Source organism: Anguilla rostrata, chromosome 3 (assembly GCF_018555375.3).
Source record: "Anguilla rostrata isolate EN2019 chromosome 3, ASM1855537v3, whole genome shotgun sequence".
NCBI classification, from domain to species: domain Eukaryota; kingdom Metazoa; phylum Chordata; class Actinopteri; order Anguilliformes; family Anguillidae; genus Anguilla; species Anguilla rostrata.
Window position 1 is genome coordinate 56179763 of NC_057935.1, and position 21381 is coordinate 56201143.

General features: G+C 43.1%; 1 protein-coding gene across 4 annotated transcripts in view; it reads left to right on the top strand.

Moving 5' to 3' along the window:
* The window catches only part of col4a6 (collagen, type IV, alpha 6), a 94495-nt gene that overhangs the window by 66989 nt on the left and 6125 nt on the right, over window positions 1-21381 (top strand). For 3 of the 4 annotated variants that reach the window (XM_064328441.1, XM_064328445.1, XM_064328444.1), the window contains 26 exons: window positions 25-69; window positions 164-217; window positions 690-759; window positions 1032-1142; window positions 1251-1400; window positions 3238-3333; window positions 4549-4706; window positions 4810-4989; window positions 6152-6335; window positions 8442-8495; window positions 9482-9553; window positions 10519-10626; window positions 10790-11008; window positions 12132-12293; window positions 15502-15672; window positions 15896-16039; window positions 16421-16543; window positions 16734-16915; window positions 17164-17227; window positions 17381-17455; window positions 17827-17934; window positions 18535-18642; window positions 18862-18933; window positions 19541-19660; window positions 20889-21005; window positions 21166-21327. In XM_064328441.1, the coding sequence (XP_064184511.1) occupies window positions 25-69; window positions 164-217; window positions 690-759; window positions 1032-1142; window positions 1251-1400; window positions 3238-3333; window positions 4549-4706; window positions 4810-4989; window positions 6152-6335; window positions 8442-8495; window positions 9482-9553; window positions 10519-10626; window positions 10790-11008; window positions 12132-12293; window positions 15502-15672; window positions 15896-16039; window positions 16421-16543; window positions 16734-16915; window positions 17164-17227; window positions 17381-17455; window positions 17827-17934; window positions 18535-18642; window positions 18862-18933; window positions 19541-19660; window positions 20889-21005; window positions 21166-21327 (3109 nt within the window). The remainder of the gene's footprint in view (window positions 1-24; window positions 70-163; window positions 218-689; window positions 760-1031; window positions 1143-1250; window positions 1401-3237; window positions 3334-4548; window positions 4707-4809; window positions 4990-6151; window positions 6336-8441; window positions 8496-9481; window positions 9554-10518; window positions 10627-10789; window positions 11009-12131; window positions 12294-15501; window positions 15673-15895; window positions 16040-16420; window positions 16544-16733; window positions 16916-17163; window positions 17228-17380; window positions 17456-17826; window positions 17935-18534; window positions 18643-18861; window positions 18934-19540; window positions 19661-20888; window positions 21006-21165; window positions 21328-21381) is intronic. The other variant, XM_064328442.1, reaches the window with a different exon arrangement.

Here is a 21381-nt window from a genome sequence, read left to right on the forward strand (position 1 = left end):
GTTTTTTGCCATTTGATCTTTCAGGGTGCTTCTGGTTTGAATGGACCTCTTGGGCCTCCGGGCATCAAGGTAGGACATTTAAAACATCTGTTGCAGTGCTGTTTTTCATGTAAATTCCTCCTCTCTGTAACTGATGCAAATATTTGCGATTTCTCCCAACCAGGGGTTACCTGGGAGCCCTGGCTTGCCTGGATATCCAGGATATCCTGGATCTAAGGTAAGTCTGTAGGGGTACAATCAGAGCAATGTATGAATGGCTCTATCGTCACCCAAGAACGGGAGGATTTCAGTTGGCAGGAATAATAGCGTGTTATCATACACCACTGACCCCCCACGAGTCCGCCTGCTCAGCCACAGGTGGGGTGTCTTCCTATGACTCATGTCTGCAGGAGCCTGGCTTGTGAACTGCAGTGTGATAAGAAGAGGCAGCACCCTCACTTGCATATGCACATGACTGTCTCTTCTGTCCTGATCCATATTGGAGGTTGTGGTACTGAACACTGTGGTACTGATAAAAAAATATGATAGGGGAGCAAAGTGATAAAACAACAACACAGGGTTTATGGACTTCGCCGATGACCAGTGGGAAACACAGCAGTGATTTTGATGTGAAACAGAGCTGTACAGCAGTGGCTGAAGGCCAGAGTGAAATCAATACAGTATGTGATGTTATTCCTGCTTACCTGCAGGGAGAATATGGAGATCAAGGATTTCCTGGACCTCCTGCATTTGCTGATGGGCAAGGGGTGTCTGTCCAAGGTATTGACCATGCTGAGCCCTTCCCAACACACACATACCCACCAAATGAGCCTTATTGAATTCTTAGCTGAAATTCTTGCTTTACATCATTTTATGAAAATACATATCCATCTCCAAACTGCGTATATCCAGAATAAAACTGTATCAAACTGTTTGCAGCCCCAATGAAAAGAGCAACCTGGAAAAATCCTAGGTGACTCTTGTGTTGTGTCCCTTAGTTTTCTTTGCCCACACAGTTGCATGACCGGCCTCTGACCTTTGATTGGCTCTAGGTTCCCCCGGAGACCCAGGGATTAGTGGCTTACCAGGTCCTACTGGTGACCAGGGACCATCAGGGTTCCCAGGACCACCTGGACCCCCAGGGCTCTCGTCCCCCCTCTCAGGTAAAATTCTGCCCCACTTCTGCATAACACAAGTCACATGTTATTATAGCAGTGATGGCATGCTCCTCTCTCCCACCCCTGACCTGCCACCCCAATTTGTTCTCTCAGGTCGACCAGGGAGGGACGGGTTCCCAGGTACCATTGGCCCTAAAGGAGAGAAAGGGAACCCAGGACGCCCTGCCTATGGCACTGAGGGGCGCCCAGGGTCCCCAGGCTTTCCAGGTCCTCCGGGGCCTCCAGGGCCAATAGGTGAAAATGGTAAGTATTTACCAAAGAGCACCATTGATGACAGCCTATTCAGTTATCTTGGCACTGATGAAGAAATTCTCATCTGAGTTGATGTTGTGCCTGGTGGAGTAAGAGTACTATATACGTTGCAATACTGACATTTAATAAACAATATCCAAGTGGCATTGCATAAAACAAAGGCATGATGAACAGAAGAGTTTGCTTGTTCTGGTATGGCTGTTTAGAGTTCATTGCATATCCCAGAGACCGCACCCATAGTATGCTCATGTTGTAGGAGGGTTTGTACTGAGCTGTATGTCAAGAGCTGGCAGGGGTAACTCCCTGCCCCCCCCTCCTCACTGTGCAGCAGCCTGTGTTCCCTGTCTCCTCTGTGTTATCATATCCCCGAAAGGGCACATGCTGGAAGGTATCCCACTGAGCGGGAATACTGCCCCTTTCAATGCAGTATTTGGTCCCACAATTAGCAAATAATTAAGGCATCAGGAAAACATTGAAACTAACCCATTAAACACTTCCCGGAGTTTGTCTCCTCCTTTAAGTGGGCAATCTTCCGTTGTGCGAGAAGACCGCCCTTTGCTAAGGCAGGGGACCCAAACCCTTGCCTGGTTTACAGGGTCTGAATTGGCTCCTGTTTTTAAGGCGCAAGCACAAACCAGCAGACCATGTCACATCGAGAACCAGTGTTGGCCACACCTGAGGCATGATGCCAACTTTGGTCTGTTCCTGCCAGAAACCTCAAAGTAAAACATAAAGCCCCTGCAGGCACTCTCTTATTGAACCCTCCCCAGTGTGCACTGTACCGGACAGCTTAAGATCCACCATGGCTTTTTAGGCTGACTGGGGTGTAGATTAAACTGGAGGAAGCTATCTTTTTTTGACAAGCACATCTGCGCACCAAATGGCTGTCGATGCCTTTCTCTTTCATTCAGTGTCTTCTTCTTTTGACTGCAGATATTCTTCTGAAAACAGTGCAATGTAACAATAACCCAAAGTGGTTAAAATTTGTCGAGTGATTTTGTACTTGATGGCAGGTCACTGAATGTGCTTTGAACCCTTATCCAGTTTGAAAGACTCAACAAGCACCTAGACAGCTGGGGTTTGTCTTCCAAAGTACTCCCTCTCTCACTCTCCCACTTCAGGACCACTGATCTGTGAACAGTCCTCAGCAAGTGTACCCGTGGGAGCTGTTAGGAATGTAGCCAGGATGTGAGAAGCCACTCCCCACAGAAGTTGCTTTTCCATAGTCTACCACCTGGTGTCACTCTTTCCCTCAAAGTGAAAAAATAAAACCTATAGAGGGCTCCCTTCTGTTTCCTTCCCCTTTCACCCTCAGCAGATGAATGCTTTTTGGTGGTATGAAGAACATTCAGATCAATTTAACAAACAGCTGATATTAGATGAGGTAGCTGTCCAAAACATCTCACTTCTTTAATGTTTATTATTTGTTTGAATTGATTTTTCCCTATCACCATGACTGCTCATGAACGCTTTGTAAGATAAGAGTAACTTTACTTTATGGAAATCCATAATGATGATAACATCCTAATTATAACCATCTCATCCAGTGTGGCAAAGCAGAATGAATGCTATCTCGAACAAGCCACAAATCACTGGATGTGCTCAACTAACTAATATAATAAACGCAAAAAATGAAAGTGCAGTGATACTTACCTGAATGGAACTGTTTTATGTTGAATGAAAGGTTATCCCATCATAGTAAACCCACACAACCCTTGCTGAGTTGCCACGGGCATTTGTATACTAAATGTATTTCTGTGTGTGTATCTCTTAGAAAGTGGGATTGAGAATGAGATAACAAAGCTAACATTTAGGATTGTGTGTTCAGGTCTTTCAAATGTATTGCCATCTGACATACCTGGACAACCGGGACAGCCAGGCCAAAGAGGGCCACCTGGAGTTTCAGGTGCAAATGGACCCAAAGGTACACCCCCCCGACAGACAGTCACATGCACACCTGTCCTGGTTAATACAGCTGGGACTTGGCAAAAACAGCTTCCTTCTTAATGGAAGTGATTTTTGTTTTAGCTTATGTTAAATTGAAACATTGACCTTCCAGCGATCCAGACCTGATTAACTTTGGTCTATTGCTAATTATAGAAGGCTGTTACTTCTACAAGAAATCTGCACCCAGTGTACTAATTTGACTGCTGTTCCAATGTAAAATGATCTTGTGCTATATCAAGGTTACTTATTCAGTGTTCCCGCTACCATCGGTTTGGGGATTTGAGCCCCTCAAAGAATGGGACAAAATGATCCCTTCAGGAAAAAAATGTTTTTCAATAAAATGCATACACATACATGCAAACACCCATGCATTCTAGCTCAAAGAAATCCATAGCTGTGGATTCAGTCATTTTTTCTTTATCATGAATTACAAATAAATGAAAGATATTTTTTAATGGATTACAGTAAGTGTTTTTAATGGGTTCATGTATACTTGATAGCCCTACTGTTGTTAGATGATCTATAGGCCTAGCTAACATTGATTTAAAAACGTGGCATTTGCGAGGTAGCTACAATAGCCTAGTTAAAAAGTAATTAACACTTGAACCACCACAATGGTCAATTTTACCAGTCACTTTAAGAAAATCAATGAATCTGCTGTCATGAAATCTATTTGCCTGCCCTTTTCCTAAACATGTGTATTGAACATTCTGATGTAATTTGAATATCAACATTGCGTAAGGAAATAAAGTTACACTCGTGTACATAAATGGCCATGAATGATCAAATGGACTATGATTTGTCTTGCCTGAATGCAGAGGTGTGCTATAGCAGTTTCAGCAGCTTCAAATGAAATGGCCCCGATGAGCAGAGAGGGGCCCCAAATGCCAGCGTGAACTTTTGATAAATGTTAATAGTAAGATATAAATTTTAAACACAGTTCACATGACACCACCCTATGCAGTTATTGGTTTATGTCTGGTTGCTTGGGTTGTGAACTATCACAGTGCATTGTGGGATACTCATGCCTGTGTAGTGTGCAGTTATTTTTTATGATTTTCAGTTAAGATTTTCTGAATGTATAAAAATGGTACCTTTCTATGTAAATAAATGGTTGAAACATTAGGTCTATTAGCTCTTCTTATGATCCTGAACCTTTTCTAAACTCCAGTGTTGTCTCTGTGGTTTATAGGAGATTTGGGTGACTGCCAATGCCTCGGTGGTGGAGGGTTTGGTCAGCAGGGCCCACCAGGCCCTTCCGGGGCCCCTGGTTCCCCTGGGTTACTTGGCAGGAAGGGCGAAATTGGCGACACAGGCTCACCAGGCTTCCCTGGCCTCCCAGGGCCCTCTGTAAGTCAAGTATCATGGAAGTACATATACATGAGGAGTATGGCTTACATAAACAACTTGGAATGTAAAATATAAAGTGTAACCAGCCATCTTGTCTTATCAGGGTATCCCTGGTGAATGGGGCTTTTCAGGGCGGAAGGGGGAGAAGGGTGAACCCTCCTTCCCACAGGGCCTGGGCCAGAAAGGCGAACTAGGCTCACCGGGGCCCCGTGGGCCCCCAGGAGACATGGGGCGGCCTGGCAGAGACGGCACTCCTGGGATCCCTGGATATCCTGGACCCCCTGTGAGTTACAGTTCCCGCTCAAACAATAGCCTTGTCCGTCCCCCGGAAGACCTGGCAACGAAACATACCCTAACAGTAATTAATTATGAATTAACAACCAGTCCGTTGTTATTCATTGTAGTGTGCCAGTGTTTATTTGGTGTAGAGATTGTAGTGTTGTCATGTTTAGATGTAATCTGTTTATAATGTGATATGCCGACGGATGAGGCAGACACAGTGCACCGTCCTGTCTTCTGTGCTTGTGAAGCTTTCTGGTCACTGTGGCACCCATTACTTGTATTCCACACAGCATTTCCTGTTAATATTGCCGAATATAATAACACCTAAATCACCTAAAACTATTTTGTGCAGCTGGGCTTTTAAAGTATACATTGTTTACTTATGTTTATCTTATTTTCCTAAACATTACTCATGTAGACCAACACTGCTTCAGAACATGCTTATTCATTTGGCAGATGCTTTTAACTTTTTTTTTCAAAGTGACTTGCAAAAGTGCAATTCCCATGGTATGCAAACACCATAATAGCTAGATATAAGTACTGAGAAAATCTGTTTGAATGTATTGTATATATAACTGTTGCCTAAATTGAAATTCCCTACTCACCCCGTAGAAAGAAATGGCAAGAAAAATTCTTTAATAATGGCTCAGTCTCCATTCAGCATATTTAAAGTTGAACTCATGTTTCTGTGTAACTTCTAATGTTACTGTTATGTCTTTGTCCTTGGGAAAATTTACCTTGGATGGTATAATTACTGATTAGTGTTGTAGAGTGTACAGTGAAATAAAATATTTTTGTGTAAATCCGCACATTACATTGGAGGTGCTCCATAAAGAGTGCAGGGGGCTCATTGGTTAAATAGTTACAGTGTATGGTTTTTGTGTAATTTTCTCTATGTACTGTTATTCTGTAAGGTATCTTTGTGATAGTGTTGAATGAAATTGAATTGAATATTAAAGTTTCAAATCTGTCATTAACACCCATAGCTTGTTGCACACACGTCACATTTTGTTAGTATGCATTCAAGTAATATTTTAAATAGTAACCCAAGGACTTTTGTGCATCAGTTAAATTCAAAATGGTTTCTGTACATACTGAGAAAGAGGAATGGCAAACTTACTAATCACCTCAGTAAGTTACCATCATTCCTTTCCTCTCTGCAGGGAGATGGTGGTGATGGCGTGGTCGGGGAAAGAGGATTCCCAGGGCTTCCTGGTGCTAAGGGGCGGCCCGGCGGTCCAGGAGAGCCAGGGATTGGGTATCCAGGCACTGCTGGCATCCGTGGGCTACCTGGAGACCCCGGTATCAATGGTCTCCCTGGACAGCCTGGTTTACGTGGGCCCCCAGGTAGGTGCACTGGGAGGGAGACTGTTTGCCGTGTGAGTGTGCAAATGGGGAACCCCGCCCAAGGGAAAGTGTCAGAAGGGATCGCAGACCTAAAGGTTTCTGAATTCGTAGCTGAATGATGATGTCAGTAAGTGTGTGAGAGTATGCGATATTTCCAAGGATGTTCTTTTATAAACAAAAGTTTCCATTCATAATGACAAGGCTTACTTCGGCAAGATGACTTTGCCATCAAACGAACAGATGGTCAGGAAGGACGCACTCACGGATGCGCTCAAAAGCCCGGCTTGCTGAGATTTTCCCTTCTTGCTGCAATTTACTCTTCATGTTTCAGCTTCCTTTGCCTGGTTGCCGTTAGCAAGATTTTTGCTGCTTAACTGATTGATACACATCAATGTGATTTAATTGCTGTGAATGCGCAACAGCTGCTGTGTTTGTACTGTTTCAGAGGAGAATGACTGCATTCTGTTGAAATGTCTAAATAAAGCAAAAATGGCAAAAATATTATTATTATTATTATTGTGTAGGCACCTATTGTATTTGTTGTTTTTTTCACTATTACTATTTTTCCGCAATGGGAGTCTATGGCAGACCCTAGAAACCCTCAGTCGATTTTTGTGAAATTTGGCACTCTGAACAGTTCAAGATATCACCTCACAAAGTTTGTGGTCAGTACATTTAGCCCCTCGAGCACCAGCAACAGGCCAAATTTGGTTGCAATTTTTGAACCGTTTGGCCTAAAGTTATGATTCCTTTTTCTCTAGATTCCTTAGGTCTTGCTAAGTTCAGCATTAAATGTTTACCTACCCCTATCAATATTGGATTTTCCTCCATTTTTAAAAAATCTCCTCACAGACCATTCACCAGATCAACATGAAATTTGGCATGTATCATCTTCAGAGTAGGCTGACCAATACATAAAAGGTAGCTGCTAGGTCAAACAGAATAGCCACTGCAATCGAAGTTTGAAGGTTCCAAACAGGAAATGAGCAATATCTCTGCAATGCTTTGATGTATTTATGCCAAACTTAGTACCCCTCTATAGCAGGAGGTCTAAGGGGCTTTCAAAATATTTTGCCACTTGGGGGAAAAAAAGTTATAGATGGCAATTACTCTGGAAAGAAAGCAGATATTTCAACCAAACTTGTTGTCGACCATTGCAATAAAGGACACTAGCTGCAAATCAATGAAACCTTGGTGTCAGCCATTTTGTTTTTCTGCCATCTCTTAGTCAAAAAAATATTAATCCTCTCCTCTTTGAATTGTGTCATAATCTAACTATATTTATTATTATTGTTATTATTATTATTATTATTATTATTATTATTATTATTATATGAATAATGATAAATAACAAAGAAATGTATGTAAATACTTATGAGACCAAAAAATGTATGCCATTTTGCTCACAGTTTAAGAATGCTTTACGCTCAAGTTTGCAGTCAAATTTCTTTTCTGAAATTGTATAACACAACACCAGCTCAGCTGTGTGTGTGTATAGGTGTGTGTTTGTGTGGGTGTGTGTGTGCACTTGTGTATGAGTTTGCATTTCAATGACAAATTTGCCTTTGCTAACCTTATTTACCAGTTCATTTTGTTCAGTAATATGATCATGAGCACTTGGTCATTCCATTTCCAGACAACAGGGGGAGTGATGAAAAGGAGATTTAAAGATAGAATAAATTATTAAAATAATAGATTCTAAATAATAAATGCATAAATTATTGGCTGTTCCCTGTTACTGTAGTTTTTAAACTCTGGTTTCCTAATATACATTATTCATATTTTATAAGAAATAAATTCCAGATTCCAAATTCTTTGGGATATGATTAAGAACAGTCCATTGATGAATGCTCTGTCAATCTCCCCCTCTCTCTCCTCCCTCTGAAATGGAATAGCTTTGAATTTTGCATTTTGAAAATTCTTATGCATTAACTGAATGAGCCTGAATAAACCTTTTGCTGATTATATTTACATTTTGAAATGCTACCCTCTGAGCTGTGAGCTTGTGCCTAATGATTGGCAAGATGATGACCTGTTTGGATGAATGACAGCCCGTCTCATGATCTCTCAGTTTCTCTCACCCTCCTGTGCATGTTGTCTGACCAGGTGACTGTTGCTGTGGGCAGGCGGGTGTTAATGAGGCCTCTTTCGAAGAGGGAGGTGAGATGCCAAGAGCTGCAGCCAGGACTGCTTAAGCACCGGTGGCCCCTATTGTATCAGACACCTCAAGACGAGAACAACCCCCCCCCCCCCACCCAGACCCCAGCTCCTTCAACAAATAGACTCCAGCCTTTTTCCCTTCTTGAGGTGTTTGATACAATCGGCCAGTGATCTTTCCACTGTGTGCGGGACTTTACTGCAATATGTGTCTTCGTTTAACCGCTGTCACCCAGCAGTGGAAAAATTTGCTATCTCTTTCCCTGTTTGCCCAATCAGTGCCAATCAGCCCTGGTGCATGTGACTATTGCAACTGTGGTGGGTGCTGCTTTAACATGGGAGGGAGGGGTATGGGAGGGCAGTGTTTCAAAGAGGAGAAGGTGAGGTGAGATAAAGTTCAGAAGACAGGGGGCAGTGGGAGGGGGGACAGAAAGTAGAAGATGGAAGAAGGTGACGTAAAGGATGGGCTACTGGAGGTAAGACCCTGGTTCTCCACCTAGCAGTGATAACCACACTGACAACCAGTTCTACAGCTGAGCCAGCAATATGAAGGCATGAGAAAATGAAAGAAACATAGAAAGACAAGCAGGTCAGGTGTTCTGACCAGTTTGTACTGAATGCATGAATTACTCACTTTCAATAACTGCTAAAATATATAATCAAATATCTCAACTTTCCTCAGTAACCTGAATGACAAAAGTGAATTTATAAATCTGGTGTAACCCTTAGTCATCTTGGCAATACCTTAAAAACTGTCATTTCACCATTACATAGAACAAATAGTTGCATAAGACAAGTAGCTGCAACTGAATTTATTGGCCATTTAGTAAAGAAAGATGTTTATGCTTTATATTTTATGGTGTAAGTGGTGGTAGAAGTCGTAGTAATGACGAGTCCTGAAGAATGAATGGGGTAATGTCCCGTGTGTGAGAGTGACTCAGGAAGTGCCCTGCCACCCCTGTGTGTTAACGCTGCTGTGGTGTCGGCAGGCGAGACTCTGCCCTGTCGGATCTCAGGCGAAGACGGTGACCCGGGTCTGCCTGGATCTCCAGGATCTCCAGGTATGTTTCCAACATTCTGAATATTTCTGCATGGAGAGCACCTATATTTGCACAGTCTCTGAAGCACACGTGCAATTTTTCAGCATTTGTCTGACTAAGAACCGTTGACCAACCTGGTCTAGTCTCATTTTTCATTGAGTTTGCAGTCTTAAATCACATTTGAGGAAATTTTATTTATTGACTGTAAGATGCCAATGAGGGTATAAGCTGAGCTAGTCTACAGGTCAGTCTTTTAGGATAATAATGATTAATTTATGTAAAAATAGCTATATGTTAGTGTATGAAAGTTGACAAATGCTTATCGTATCTGACTGTCAGTCAGGGGATAAAGTTAGCTGCACATTTTCGCATGTTAAGCTACTCTGTAATTCAGTTAAACAATGCAAATTCCACCTATAAAGTACAACGCAGATTTCTATTGGATGTTTTGCCCCCTTAGTTCCAGCTCTTTATAATATTAACAATTTTAAGTCAATAAAAAATGGTGCATACATTTTTCCCATTTGTTGAATTGATTGGTATGATAATTCTAGGATGATGTTTCTCAGCGTTATTCAATATTATGTTTGTCTCTTTTAAATGCTTAGATTCCTAAACAGTGTCATTCAATACAGAATCACAAGGACCAGAACATGGCAAACTTTTATTTACATTCTGTTACTTTTATTTACATTACATGTCAGTTTGCCTACTAACAATGATGCGCAAATGCCGTGGATGATTTTTTAAACTTTTCGCACTGTCCTTTTACAATTTTTTTCACTGTAATCAGCAGTGCAAACACAGATTTATTGCAGTGTGACCGCAATAGGGGAATTGATTACAATTGATTGTGTCTTTCTTTTTTATCCACTTTATATCTATTTTCGATTGGGATATTGACAGTATTCATATCAACGTAATTAAAGAGTCATTAAAGAGAATTGATTGGTTGATGACCTCCATTGCTTTCTGTTTCTGTGCAGGTCTGAAAGGCCAGCCTGGTTTCCCAGGGGATGCTGGGCGACGTGGTTTTGATGGCTTGAAGGGTGAGAGAGGAGACTCAGGCATTGGGGGGCTGCCTGGACCACAAGGTAAGAGAGACACAACCACTCCCAGTTCTGGTACCACACAGCAGAGCTTGGATTAACACACTTTGTCTGTAGTTTCAGAGGCTGCACTGAACCAGAGCTCTCATTCCCGAAGGAGCCTTTGTTCTATTCTGGTTTTCACTTCCATTTTTGTCTCGCTTTTCAGGTTTCCCAGGTCCCAGAGGCGACCCGGGGGCCCCCGGGCTCTCGGCTGACGGCCTTCCCGGTGCTCAGGGAAAGAATGGCCTGCTTGGTCGTCCAGGGGAGAAGGGAAGACCGGGTGAGGTGCTGGGGGCCACTCCAGGAGCCCCAGGTCTGCCAGGACGCCCTGGAGAACTAGGAGACAAGGGGCAGCCAGGGACGCCGGGATTGCCTGGTGGACCAGGTGGGCTTTGTCATATGTATTCTCTAGTGATTCTCATTAGCTTGATTACATTCATGTTGTCACATTTGGGTGGCAGTGTAGTATAATGGGTAAGGAGCTGGTCTCGTAACCTAAGGTTCACAGGTTTGATTCCCAGGGAGGACACTGCTGTTGTACCCTTGAGCAAAGTGCATTCATTGCTTCAGTATATCCAACTGTATAAATGGATACAGTGTAAATGCTGTGTAAAAAGTTGTGTAAGTCACTCTGGATAAGAGTGTCTACTGAATGCCTGTAACGATAATGAAATCTGGCCATGTCTTGGTTTTCTCACTGATTTGTTTTGTCAGTAAGTCTACTGTGTTCATCGAATACCAACCGCAAATGACAGAAATACAGCTAAAGCTGCATTTCAGCCCACTCAGTATTAATGGAGTATGTCAATTAAATCAAGCCACATAACTTTAAACTGAATTTGTTCATTTACTTACTGTAAGGTACATTATGCACATAGTACTGATGGTATGATGTGCCCTTTGCCCTAGAAGTGCTAGTGCTAACTGTGTCCAGGTGTTCCATGATGGAATGCCATTTTGTGATAGCATCACCCAGGGAGGGAAGATATCTACCAGGGAGTTGCTGGGGTCTTTCCTGCATTATCACTCCAGGCACCTGCAACTCATCTGTCACTTACGTCAGTCGCCAGCACAGTACAGCTGCTGCAATGCCTTAGCAAGCAGATTTTAGTGTGAGAAAGAAACGTCCTCACCCTCCTGAATTAACAGACAATACTGCATAATTCAGCTGGCCCGCAGATGAATGGACACAAGTTGTGTAGAAAAGTAGAGAAGATCATTCACATTTTCATTAAATAATATAATTTAATAATAATTTATGTTGGTTGGTCACACTGAAATGAATTGAGATCAATAGTTGGGTAGCAGCTGAAGTTGTTCAGTTTCTATAGGCTAGTATCTGGGTCACACAGATCATTTCCTGAGTGAGGTGCTAGCAGCACGTTCAATTGCTTAACCGCATTAGCCAATGAGCAGTTAGCCCAGATTCTGGTGCACCCCATCACCCTGCCGCCTAGTCCATGCTGTCACTCTTATTTCACTAATCCAAGTTCCTCCTGCCGCCACAGGTTTTGATGGGCGTTCAGGGGTACCTGGGCTGAAGGGTGAGCGCGGTGAAGACGGCTACCCCGGGATCCCGGGTCAGCCTGGCCTGCCTGGGGATGGTGTGCAGGGAGGGATCCCGGGCCTTGCAGGACCTGCTGGGAGCAAGGGTTTCTCTGGAGTGCCAGGTGAGGAAGAGCCTGGACACCAGTAAGCCAGACAGTGACACAGTGAGGCAGACTACTGAATGACATAGTATATATAGCCATGATAGGGCTGTAGGGTCAGAATCAGGGTATAACAGAGTATCACCTCCTGAAGGAATGCTAGCACACTGATTTGGAGCACATCAGGTTTGATGACACAGTGATGTCATTGTTGTATCAGTATTGCCAAATTTGTGAACTTTTGTCTTGTGATTTCTGCTGTACTTTGCTCTTGCGTCCATTAAAGCTTTGGATAATGCGTTCAGTCAAAACCATAGAAAATATTCTCAGTAATATTTCTCACAGTGATGATGCTGATGGTGAGGACAATTTGTAAAAATGGACAAAATGGCTTTGCACACCATGTCAGTGTGTTGATTTCAGATTAGTTATTGAGACAGTCTTTTACTTTCCGTGTTTTCAGATTCCCCTAAACAGAGAAGCTGATGACATTTCAGAGTAATCCTGCCTCATATGTTTTTAAGAAGTACCTAATCCAGTGCTCAGTGCTTAGTTAATAAATTAAAGCGTAGGAGCAGGAGTCTGAAATTCAAGTCCTCAAGGCCCAGAATGCCCCTGGTCCAATGCATTGTGTGAATCCTCAAATCAGCCAATGAGATCTAACTACAGTACCTGTTTTGCAGGGTTGTTAAAATAGGGTTAAGAGAGATTATGATTCATCTTCTTGGAGCCAACCAGTAACGATCCAGCCAAGTAAATTGTTCTGCCTTGCTGTTAGGGCTTCAATAAGTGGATACATCAAGCTGGCTATTTTAATAACCCTGCAGGTTTTTTGGATTCAAATATTTCAGATATTATCAGATAGTCCTCAGGGACAAGTCACAGTAACTAATCACACATTCACAAGGTTTTCAGAATGATACAGGAGCAGCCACTGAGTCCTGTGTGTGTGCTCCAAACGGACCCACTATTTCACTCCAGAAAAAGGGAGTGGCTTTTCTCGTACCTGCGGTCGTGGTTCCCAGACATCCCTCCCAGCTTTTTTGCTGCGTTCCTCTTTGAAAGTTTCCGTTTGCCTGTTTTTTTTTAAATCTTCCTCACCGTGGGTCTCTTTTCATCCTTCTCCTCCACCACCACCACCATCACCATCCTTCCATCCCTCCATTTCTGGTGTCACACTCTGTTCTTGGTGTGGGGTCACTCCCTAGGCTGTCAAGGTGAGAACTGCTCCTGCTGCTGCTGGCCCCTGTAGCGCTGACACAAAGTCCAACCTAATCGGCCCCACTGCCTCTCCGTGCGCCCACAGCCTGGGTTGCCACGTATAGACCTAACCCCCCCTACAGTGACCTCCTTTTCTAACCAAGCCAGGAACTGAGTGGGGAGCATGTCCAGAGCCATGCTGAGACCTGAAGGCCAATGCACACCTAGTCCCTCTACTCGTTTCTAATCAAATGCGTAGAGTAAGGAGGAGAGAGAGGATACAAACAACAGCTTTACGTGTTGACATTGTTAATGATTCAGTAGTACTCATTTATAAATTGATTTTTTTATGTTAAAGTTTTTAGCGTTTTTATAGGTTGTATTTGATTCATTTAAGCCTTGGCCTTCTCTTCTCTACTGTTAAAGGCATGGGCCTTTCGATCTCCTCTGTAGATTGACATGAAGAGTGGTGCATAATTTGCATGTCTGTGTGTGCTTGTGTGTGTGTGTGTGTGTGTGTGTGCATGTGTGTGTGCCTGCATGTGTGTGCGTGCGTATGTGTGTGTATATGTGTATGTGTGTGTGTGTGTGTGTGGTGTGTGTATGCGTACGTGTGTGTATATGTGGTGTGTTTATGTGTGTGTTTGTGTGTGTGGCTGTGTGTGTCTGGGAATCATTGAGAATGAGCCCCAGTGTTTTCCCAGGGTTGACTTAGCCTACACTAAACCACAGTTTCTTTCACGTGGTTGTCAATGATTAAATACTGAAACATTACTAATCTGAGACTAGCAAACCAGCCTGGTGTATCTTCTGCTATAACCCCTGCTTTGCTTGTGTGATATTAATAAACAAAAGAAACTACCAACCAGATAACCACCGTAGAAATCGCTAGGGATTGACTACCAATATAGCATTTTGACAGTTTGACCCTAAACCTATTTGGTGGTGTGCTATTGGCTTAGGCTGTCTAAAGCTCTGTAGCATCATCTAATGTGCTATTTAGCAGAGGCGCTCTGGTAATGTGCTTTTTAGAATAGTTTCTGCTTAGAAGTTATAGATGACAAGCTTGAAAAATGTAATTGACCAAGATGCACAATTCGCCACTCAAAGACATGAAAACATGCTTACAGTAAGTATGGTAAGAAGATTGAAGATGAAGTGCTCTTTTGTGAAGTCTCATGAAGGTTGAATTGGAGGTCTATTGTCTCATTTGTTTTATGTCCTTTGGTATTGCTGTCAAGTGGAACTGCAGACAAAATGCACAGCCAGTTATATAAAGTTTCGTAGATTAGGTAGATTTCCAACTCTTTCTATTACTTGTGCTGACAGCATCACTCCCAAGGAAAGAAAGAACATATTTACTCTCTTAATTGAAAATTATATTATAGCACTACAACCTACTTAAGGTTATCACACTAACTGATCAATGATTGCAGCCTCTAATCAACAAATAATTGAATAATTGAAATTAAATAAATCTGTTTAACTGTGAATTATGTATTTGATTCCTTGCACTCCCTATTCCTGGCATACTCCCTATTCCTTTGTTTGAAATGTCTCCTTCCCTGTTTTATGTTTCATTGGCTGTTGTTTTGGTGACATTGCTCTGTTGTACCTTCTCATATGGCTGTTTTACTGTTCCATTTGCATTCACATTGCCGCTGTGAGTTACCTCCCTAAGTTCATGTGTGGTTACAATTTGCAATAAACGTAATCCTGCATTGTGTTTGGCATGTGTACAGAGGGGATATCTGGACTGAGAGTATTCAATAATAGTAGTGAACATCTTCCACGTTAAGGATTGGAAACGTGAGAAGTCTGTATTGCAGACAGCCAAACAGAGCAGCGGGATGCTGGTGTTGTGTAGTGACCTGTAAGCAAGGTCTTCCAGTGATGGAACTCCGCCCCCCTGTATGGTGAAGGTGGGGGTCCCTGAGCGCTGCAGGATGTGGGTGTAGCCTTTTTTCTCTGCTTCTTCTCCTGAGAGCAGTGTGGCCAGCAGTTGACCACTGTGTGCAATTGCCTGCAGGATTCCCAGGGCTCAAGGGCTCTTCTGGAGACCCCGGACCTCCAGGGCCAGCTGGGATGAAGGGCCTGCCTGGAGACCCAGGGACCCCTGGCCAGCCAGGACTCAGGGGCCTCCCAGGGCCAGCAGGACCTGGTGCAGGAAACGGCTTCCCTGGAACACCAGGAAGGAAGGGTAATGTGCTTTTCCACACTACATAATTGAACACCTCAACCTGAGGTTTCTTGTGAAGGAGCATCCATCATTGTAAGTTTCTAATGGCAGTTTTCCTATGGCAAAAGGTAGCACTGAGCATACATCTTTCTGTCTCTCTTCATCTATACTAACATAGCAGGAGGCTTTGCATATGGGTCTCCCTGCTTCTCTAAGTGTTGAGGAGTATGTGTTTGTCCTGCAGGTGAGAAGGGGTCACCTGGTATGTTGGGGTTCCCCGGAATGCCAGGAAGCTCTGGTGCCCCTGGGATGCCTGGGTTGAAGGGTTCACCAGGTTTCCCTGGACGGAATGGCTTGCCAGGAGAATTTGGTGCAAAGGGTCTAAAAGGTACAGTAAAATATGTGTGTTCCACAGAAACCTTGAGTGTAGCAGGTGGGGGGCAGTACTGTGTTTATAATTGCAGCGTGAAACATGAACAGTGTCCCAATAATCCAGTTTCATAGTTGTATCTCTTTTGTATTAAATTAGCAAAAGTAATACACGAAAAGATAAAAATAGATGTCCTTTTTTTGTACTCGCACATCTTGGTTAAAGCGTGTCTTGACTATATATGGTGTTCCAGACTAAAGAGATGTTCCAAATCTTCTGGTGCAATTTGTGAATGATTTATTTTAGGTCTTCATGACCGGATCACGTTTGTCCATGTAGACAATATCAGACAAGCTCAGATGTGACTGCATCTCAGAACTCTGTCTGCATTCACTTCAGGGGACCGGGGTACGTCTGGACGTCCAGGACCGGCGTCTTTGCCTCCCAGAGTTGGCCAGCTTGTGAAAGGGGAGATAGGGGACAGTGGCCAGAGTGGCTTTTCTGGATTCCCTGGACCAAGAGGTACTTCAGTGCTAATAGACCAGCAACTAGTGAAAGTATCAGTGCTGGAAAAATTGAAGGGTCGTGACATGTCTGAAATATTAAAACATATTAAAACATACATCTGTTGTAATAATAATTGTAATATGTGCCAAAATTAATAAAAAACGGATCTAATTTTGGTCTGTTATTTTGATATTCCCACCTGCAGGTGATAAAGGGAGCCGGGGGCCGCCAGGCCAGCAGGGTCTGCCAGGTCTGCCAGGTTTCCCTGGTCAGGAGAAGGGGCAGCCTGGAGCCCCAGGGCTTCCTGGAACTTCCAACGTCCCTGGCCTGCCTGGACCAAAGGGTTCTCCGGGAATTATTGGCTTCTCTGGCATGCCAGGGCCCAGGGTAAACACAAACAAGCATGCTTACACACACAAACACACACACACACACACACACACACATACACACACGCACACACACACACGCACGCATGCACACCCCCAAACACACACACACATGCACACACCCACACACACATACTGAATGAACATTCACTGTAACAGGTGTTCACATACTGCAAGCACCCTAAACACACAGATGTGTCCATACAAATTGTCACTGCTTTTGTGTGACAATGTGCTATACTACAGGGTGATGATGGGGCTCCTGGTCAACCTGGATTCCCCGGAGGCCCAGGACAGCCTGGTATAAAAGGTGAGTTTCCTGCTGCAGTGATGTCACAGATGCAGAAAATGACTTAATTCTAATTTCCTTCATAATATCTTTGCACTGGGGACAGTTGCCCTTAGAGGTCGTCCATGTGGTGTCCAGCAGTCTCACGGTGTGATTGCTCTTGTCTCTCCCCAGGTGAGCGTGGTGACTCCTTCAGTGTACCTGGAGCCCCTGGTGCTAAAGGACTTCCTGGAGACCCCGGATTTCCCGGTGAGTGTTACATGGTCTTAACACCCACAGCCTCCCTCTACCATCCTACAATAAAATTTAATGGATTTAAAGGTTTTATTTGGGCTTATTATGTGACTATTCATCATATCCAGGGATAGAAATAATGCTCCTAAGGCATAACTGTTTGAGCTATATTAGATTTTACCAGAAGCATGTCAGTAAACCTGCTTCGAGTATAGTCCCAGATTAGAAGCAGGGTCAACACACCTGCTTTTAGCAAATCTAAAAAGCACTGGGAGAGAAAAGTCTATCCCATATCATAACTTTTCTGCAACCCTTTTTTGGTGCACCGTGAGGTAATGAACTGAGGTTCTCTATGTACCCTGTCCCTGTCTCATGGTGTGCTGCAGGTGGAAAAGGTAGTGCAGGCTTTCCAGGAGATCCTGGTTTCCCTGGATCTTCTGGATTCAGTGGACAGAAGGGCCTCCCTGGAGAGCCAGGCCGTCCAGGACAGACGGGTAAGTGATGTCATATTTCATATACATGGAGGAGGACCAGCGCCATAGAATCCTACAGACATAATGCAGTATACACTAAACGATTTCACAGGACCTATATTCCTCAAAATATTAAGTGTAACACTTGCATTTCTTTCTTAAAATGTAAAAAACGTTCAACCTTTGTAGTTACTGTTTTTCTATGTTCAGAATCAGCAAGTATAGCTATAGTCATTCATCATTTGTCATAAAAACATCTCTTGTATGAAAAAAACTCTCACAGCCAAAACAGTTGAAAGGGTACTGATAAACACTGAAGTGTCATTGCTGCCAGTTTCCCTGAAAACATCTGAATAGACTTGAACATTCTTGGTGAGTGATGCATTGGCAAGATTTTAATTTATTTATTATTTATTTGATTTATGATCAAATGATCCACAAAACCTGCAGCAGGTTGATTAAGACGATTGAAATAACAGCCTTAGACGTTATTATAGTTCTTTGCAAACAGGCTCGCTGATATGTTTTGGAAATGCCTGCTGAAGTTAAATTCAAAGCTGTGTCATGTTTCAGAGGTGTTTTCATGTTTGGTACTCTTAATCAGAATTTGTTGCCCCACAGGTACCCCAGGGTTCCCTGGTAGCAAAGGTCTTGGAGGGTTCCCAGGACCCAGAGGATCGGAAGGGTCACCAGGTTTTCCAGGAACTCCAGGCACTCCTGGCCAGAAAGGTCAGAATCTTTTTAGAGAAATTTAAAGTGTAAATTAAAATTTGTCTGTTCATATATTCTCTCGCAATTGAAGACTTTAAAACCTTGTAAATGGGGATGCATGATAGAAAGCATATATCATTGTAATTATTTCAATAGGATTGATGCTGTACTTCATTGTTACTGTGGCTTTTGAAAATGTAATTACTAATGTGATTAATGATGTGATTTCCTGTGTAGGTTTACCTGGCTCTCCAGGTCTTGATGGTCTGAATGGACTTGGTGGAGCTAAAGGTCTACCCGGAACTCCAGGTAAATGCATGTTTGATCTCTTATCCACAACAGTGGAATAACAGTTCCAATGCAAGGAAATACCTGAGGTAGTGAGGAAAAGAACATAAAAGTATCATTCTTCATACTTTGTAAAAACCTTTCCTAATAGGTAAAGGAAAACTTTACATACACGTCCTGAGACCCTGCACTGTAGCTCAATATGATGTCAACTTATTTATAATATTAATTTGTTTTCAATGCATTTCATTGTATGGCATTTCGTGGAATGTTCTTGCCTGGCTTGTAATTGTGGACTGAATTATGGGAAGATGGACAAAGCATAGCATATTGATGTTTGTGCTAAATTAGCTGTCTTTGACAGTTCATAATATAGGGGACAAATGCACAGCACAGACATTTTGATGCTCCACTCCCTTTCCGACACTGTAGAAGGCTGAGCCCTTGAACAGTTCTTAAAAGAACGTAAACTGTGTAAGTCACTGTATAGGAATGTGTGCCGCATATCTAAAATCTAAATGTAATACTCTTATAAAAATGTCATTTCTCACAGACTTTTCTTTCAAATGGAGGTCTAATAGACTCATCAGTTTAAACAAACCTTTGCCCCATGCCTTCTCTTTATCAGGTCTAAGTGACGGAGGTCGTCCTGGGGCACCAGGCATTCCTGGGCAAAAGGGGGAAACAGGGCCATCTTTACCCGGAACTCCTGGCATCCCTGGAGCCAAAGGGGCCGTAGGAAACCAAGGTGAGAGTGACATGCCTGTAGAACCCAATGCTAAAGACACGTTTTGCAAGTTTGAGAAGTTTAGTAGTATCCATCGGTGGCATTTGATAGTAGTATTTCAGATTACTTCAGAGTAGGGGTGTGCGGTCATAGGCGCCAGGGGGTGCAATTGCACCTCCACAGTCACCATCTCCCTATTTTTTTTTCGTTATTTATTTATTAGTTTTACATAGAAAAGAATATGAATTTCTAAAAAGATGCTTTTGGAATATGCTTCTATGCAATCTATGAAATAAAAGTTTTTCAAATGTGGCCTATGTGTAGTCAGCCTCTCTGGCTAGAGTGGCTGAGTGGCATGCATTGCCATGTCAGGAGAGCCTGTCACGGTTTATTTTCTCCTTTTTCTAGTGGGGGCACTAGTCGTTGAATAGATTATCCTGTAAATGTAATTCACTGTTATCCAAGCAGGTCTTGCAGACACCTAGTGCAAACATCATCAAAGCAGTAGCCACTGCTGTTAGCCTGAAATAATCGGGCTGGCCCGACTGGCTAATAGACTCACTTCATGTTTGTGAGCAAATGAAAATGCTCCCGCAACCCTGGGGTAAAAAGTGTATCACATTGGTAGCGTTCACACACAAACAAAGGTGGAGCGTCTGAAAGCAACAGTTTCCATAAATTGTTTGTGTGAAATAGAAATACCTACATAATCTTAAACATAATCATAAAACCACAAACCCATGAAAATTAGTAATACGTGGCAACACAATTTCATTTGAAATCAGTAGCCTACATGCAAAAAACCAGGGGAATGTGCAGGGGGAACGGACACTGAATTCCGCTCCACACAGGACCTGTGTAAATAAAGAATGTCATTGTTTTTTATTGCTACTTACGATCATGAATTACCATCCCCCCACCCCGCCACAGCATTCCTTAATCTCTTCTCTATGGCACCCCCGTGACAGGAAGATTTTTAAATCCTGTGCACGCCCCTGCTGCAGAGTAAATGATTTGTCCAGCAAGATGGCTTGAAATGAGAATGTTTGATGTTGGAAAAAGGATGAAATGAAAGACTTCATTTGTAAAAGACTAATTTGAAAGTGAAGAGAAGCTCTTTCTTGCGCAAAACAGGAATGAAGCCAGAGAAGCTTTTGATTCATTTGAATAGCTTGATTATCAGCATGTGGTTAAAAAAGCATTTTGTCATAATTATTTCTAATGATTGTGATAATTATGTGGCCTGCAGGTGCACCTGGTATGACGGGTTTCCCCGGTCTGCCGGGCCCTCGAGGGGTCTCTGTCGTCTCTGACGTTGTAGGTCCCCCTGGAGATCCCGGTCTACCTGGATTAGATGGAGAGCAAGGTATGCACTGCAGCTCAACGTCATATTTTCTCCTTCTTACGCTCCCTTTAGAGAACATCTCTTTTCAGTCTTTTCAAGCTTATCTTTCCATGTTTTATTGATTAATCATTATGATTAATGATTGACCTGGTTCTCATGTGTAACCTGTGTTTTTGGCCAGGTTTCCGAGGTCCCACAGGCCCCCCGGGTCCTGCTGGCCCAGGCACTTACCAGGGTGACAGAGGCAACCCAGGAACCCCTGGCAGACCTGGTGAACCTGGTGCAAGTGGTGACCCTGGGGCCCCAGGAGGCTCTGGACTACCTGGCGTCGCAGGACTCAAAGGTGATGAAAGGGTTTATTCATGTTATAGGTTAGCAGAAAACAGAGATTTTGGAA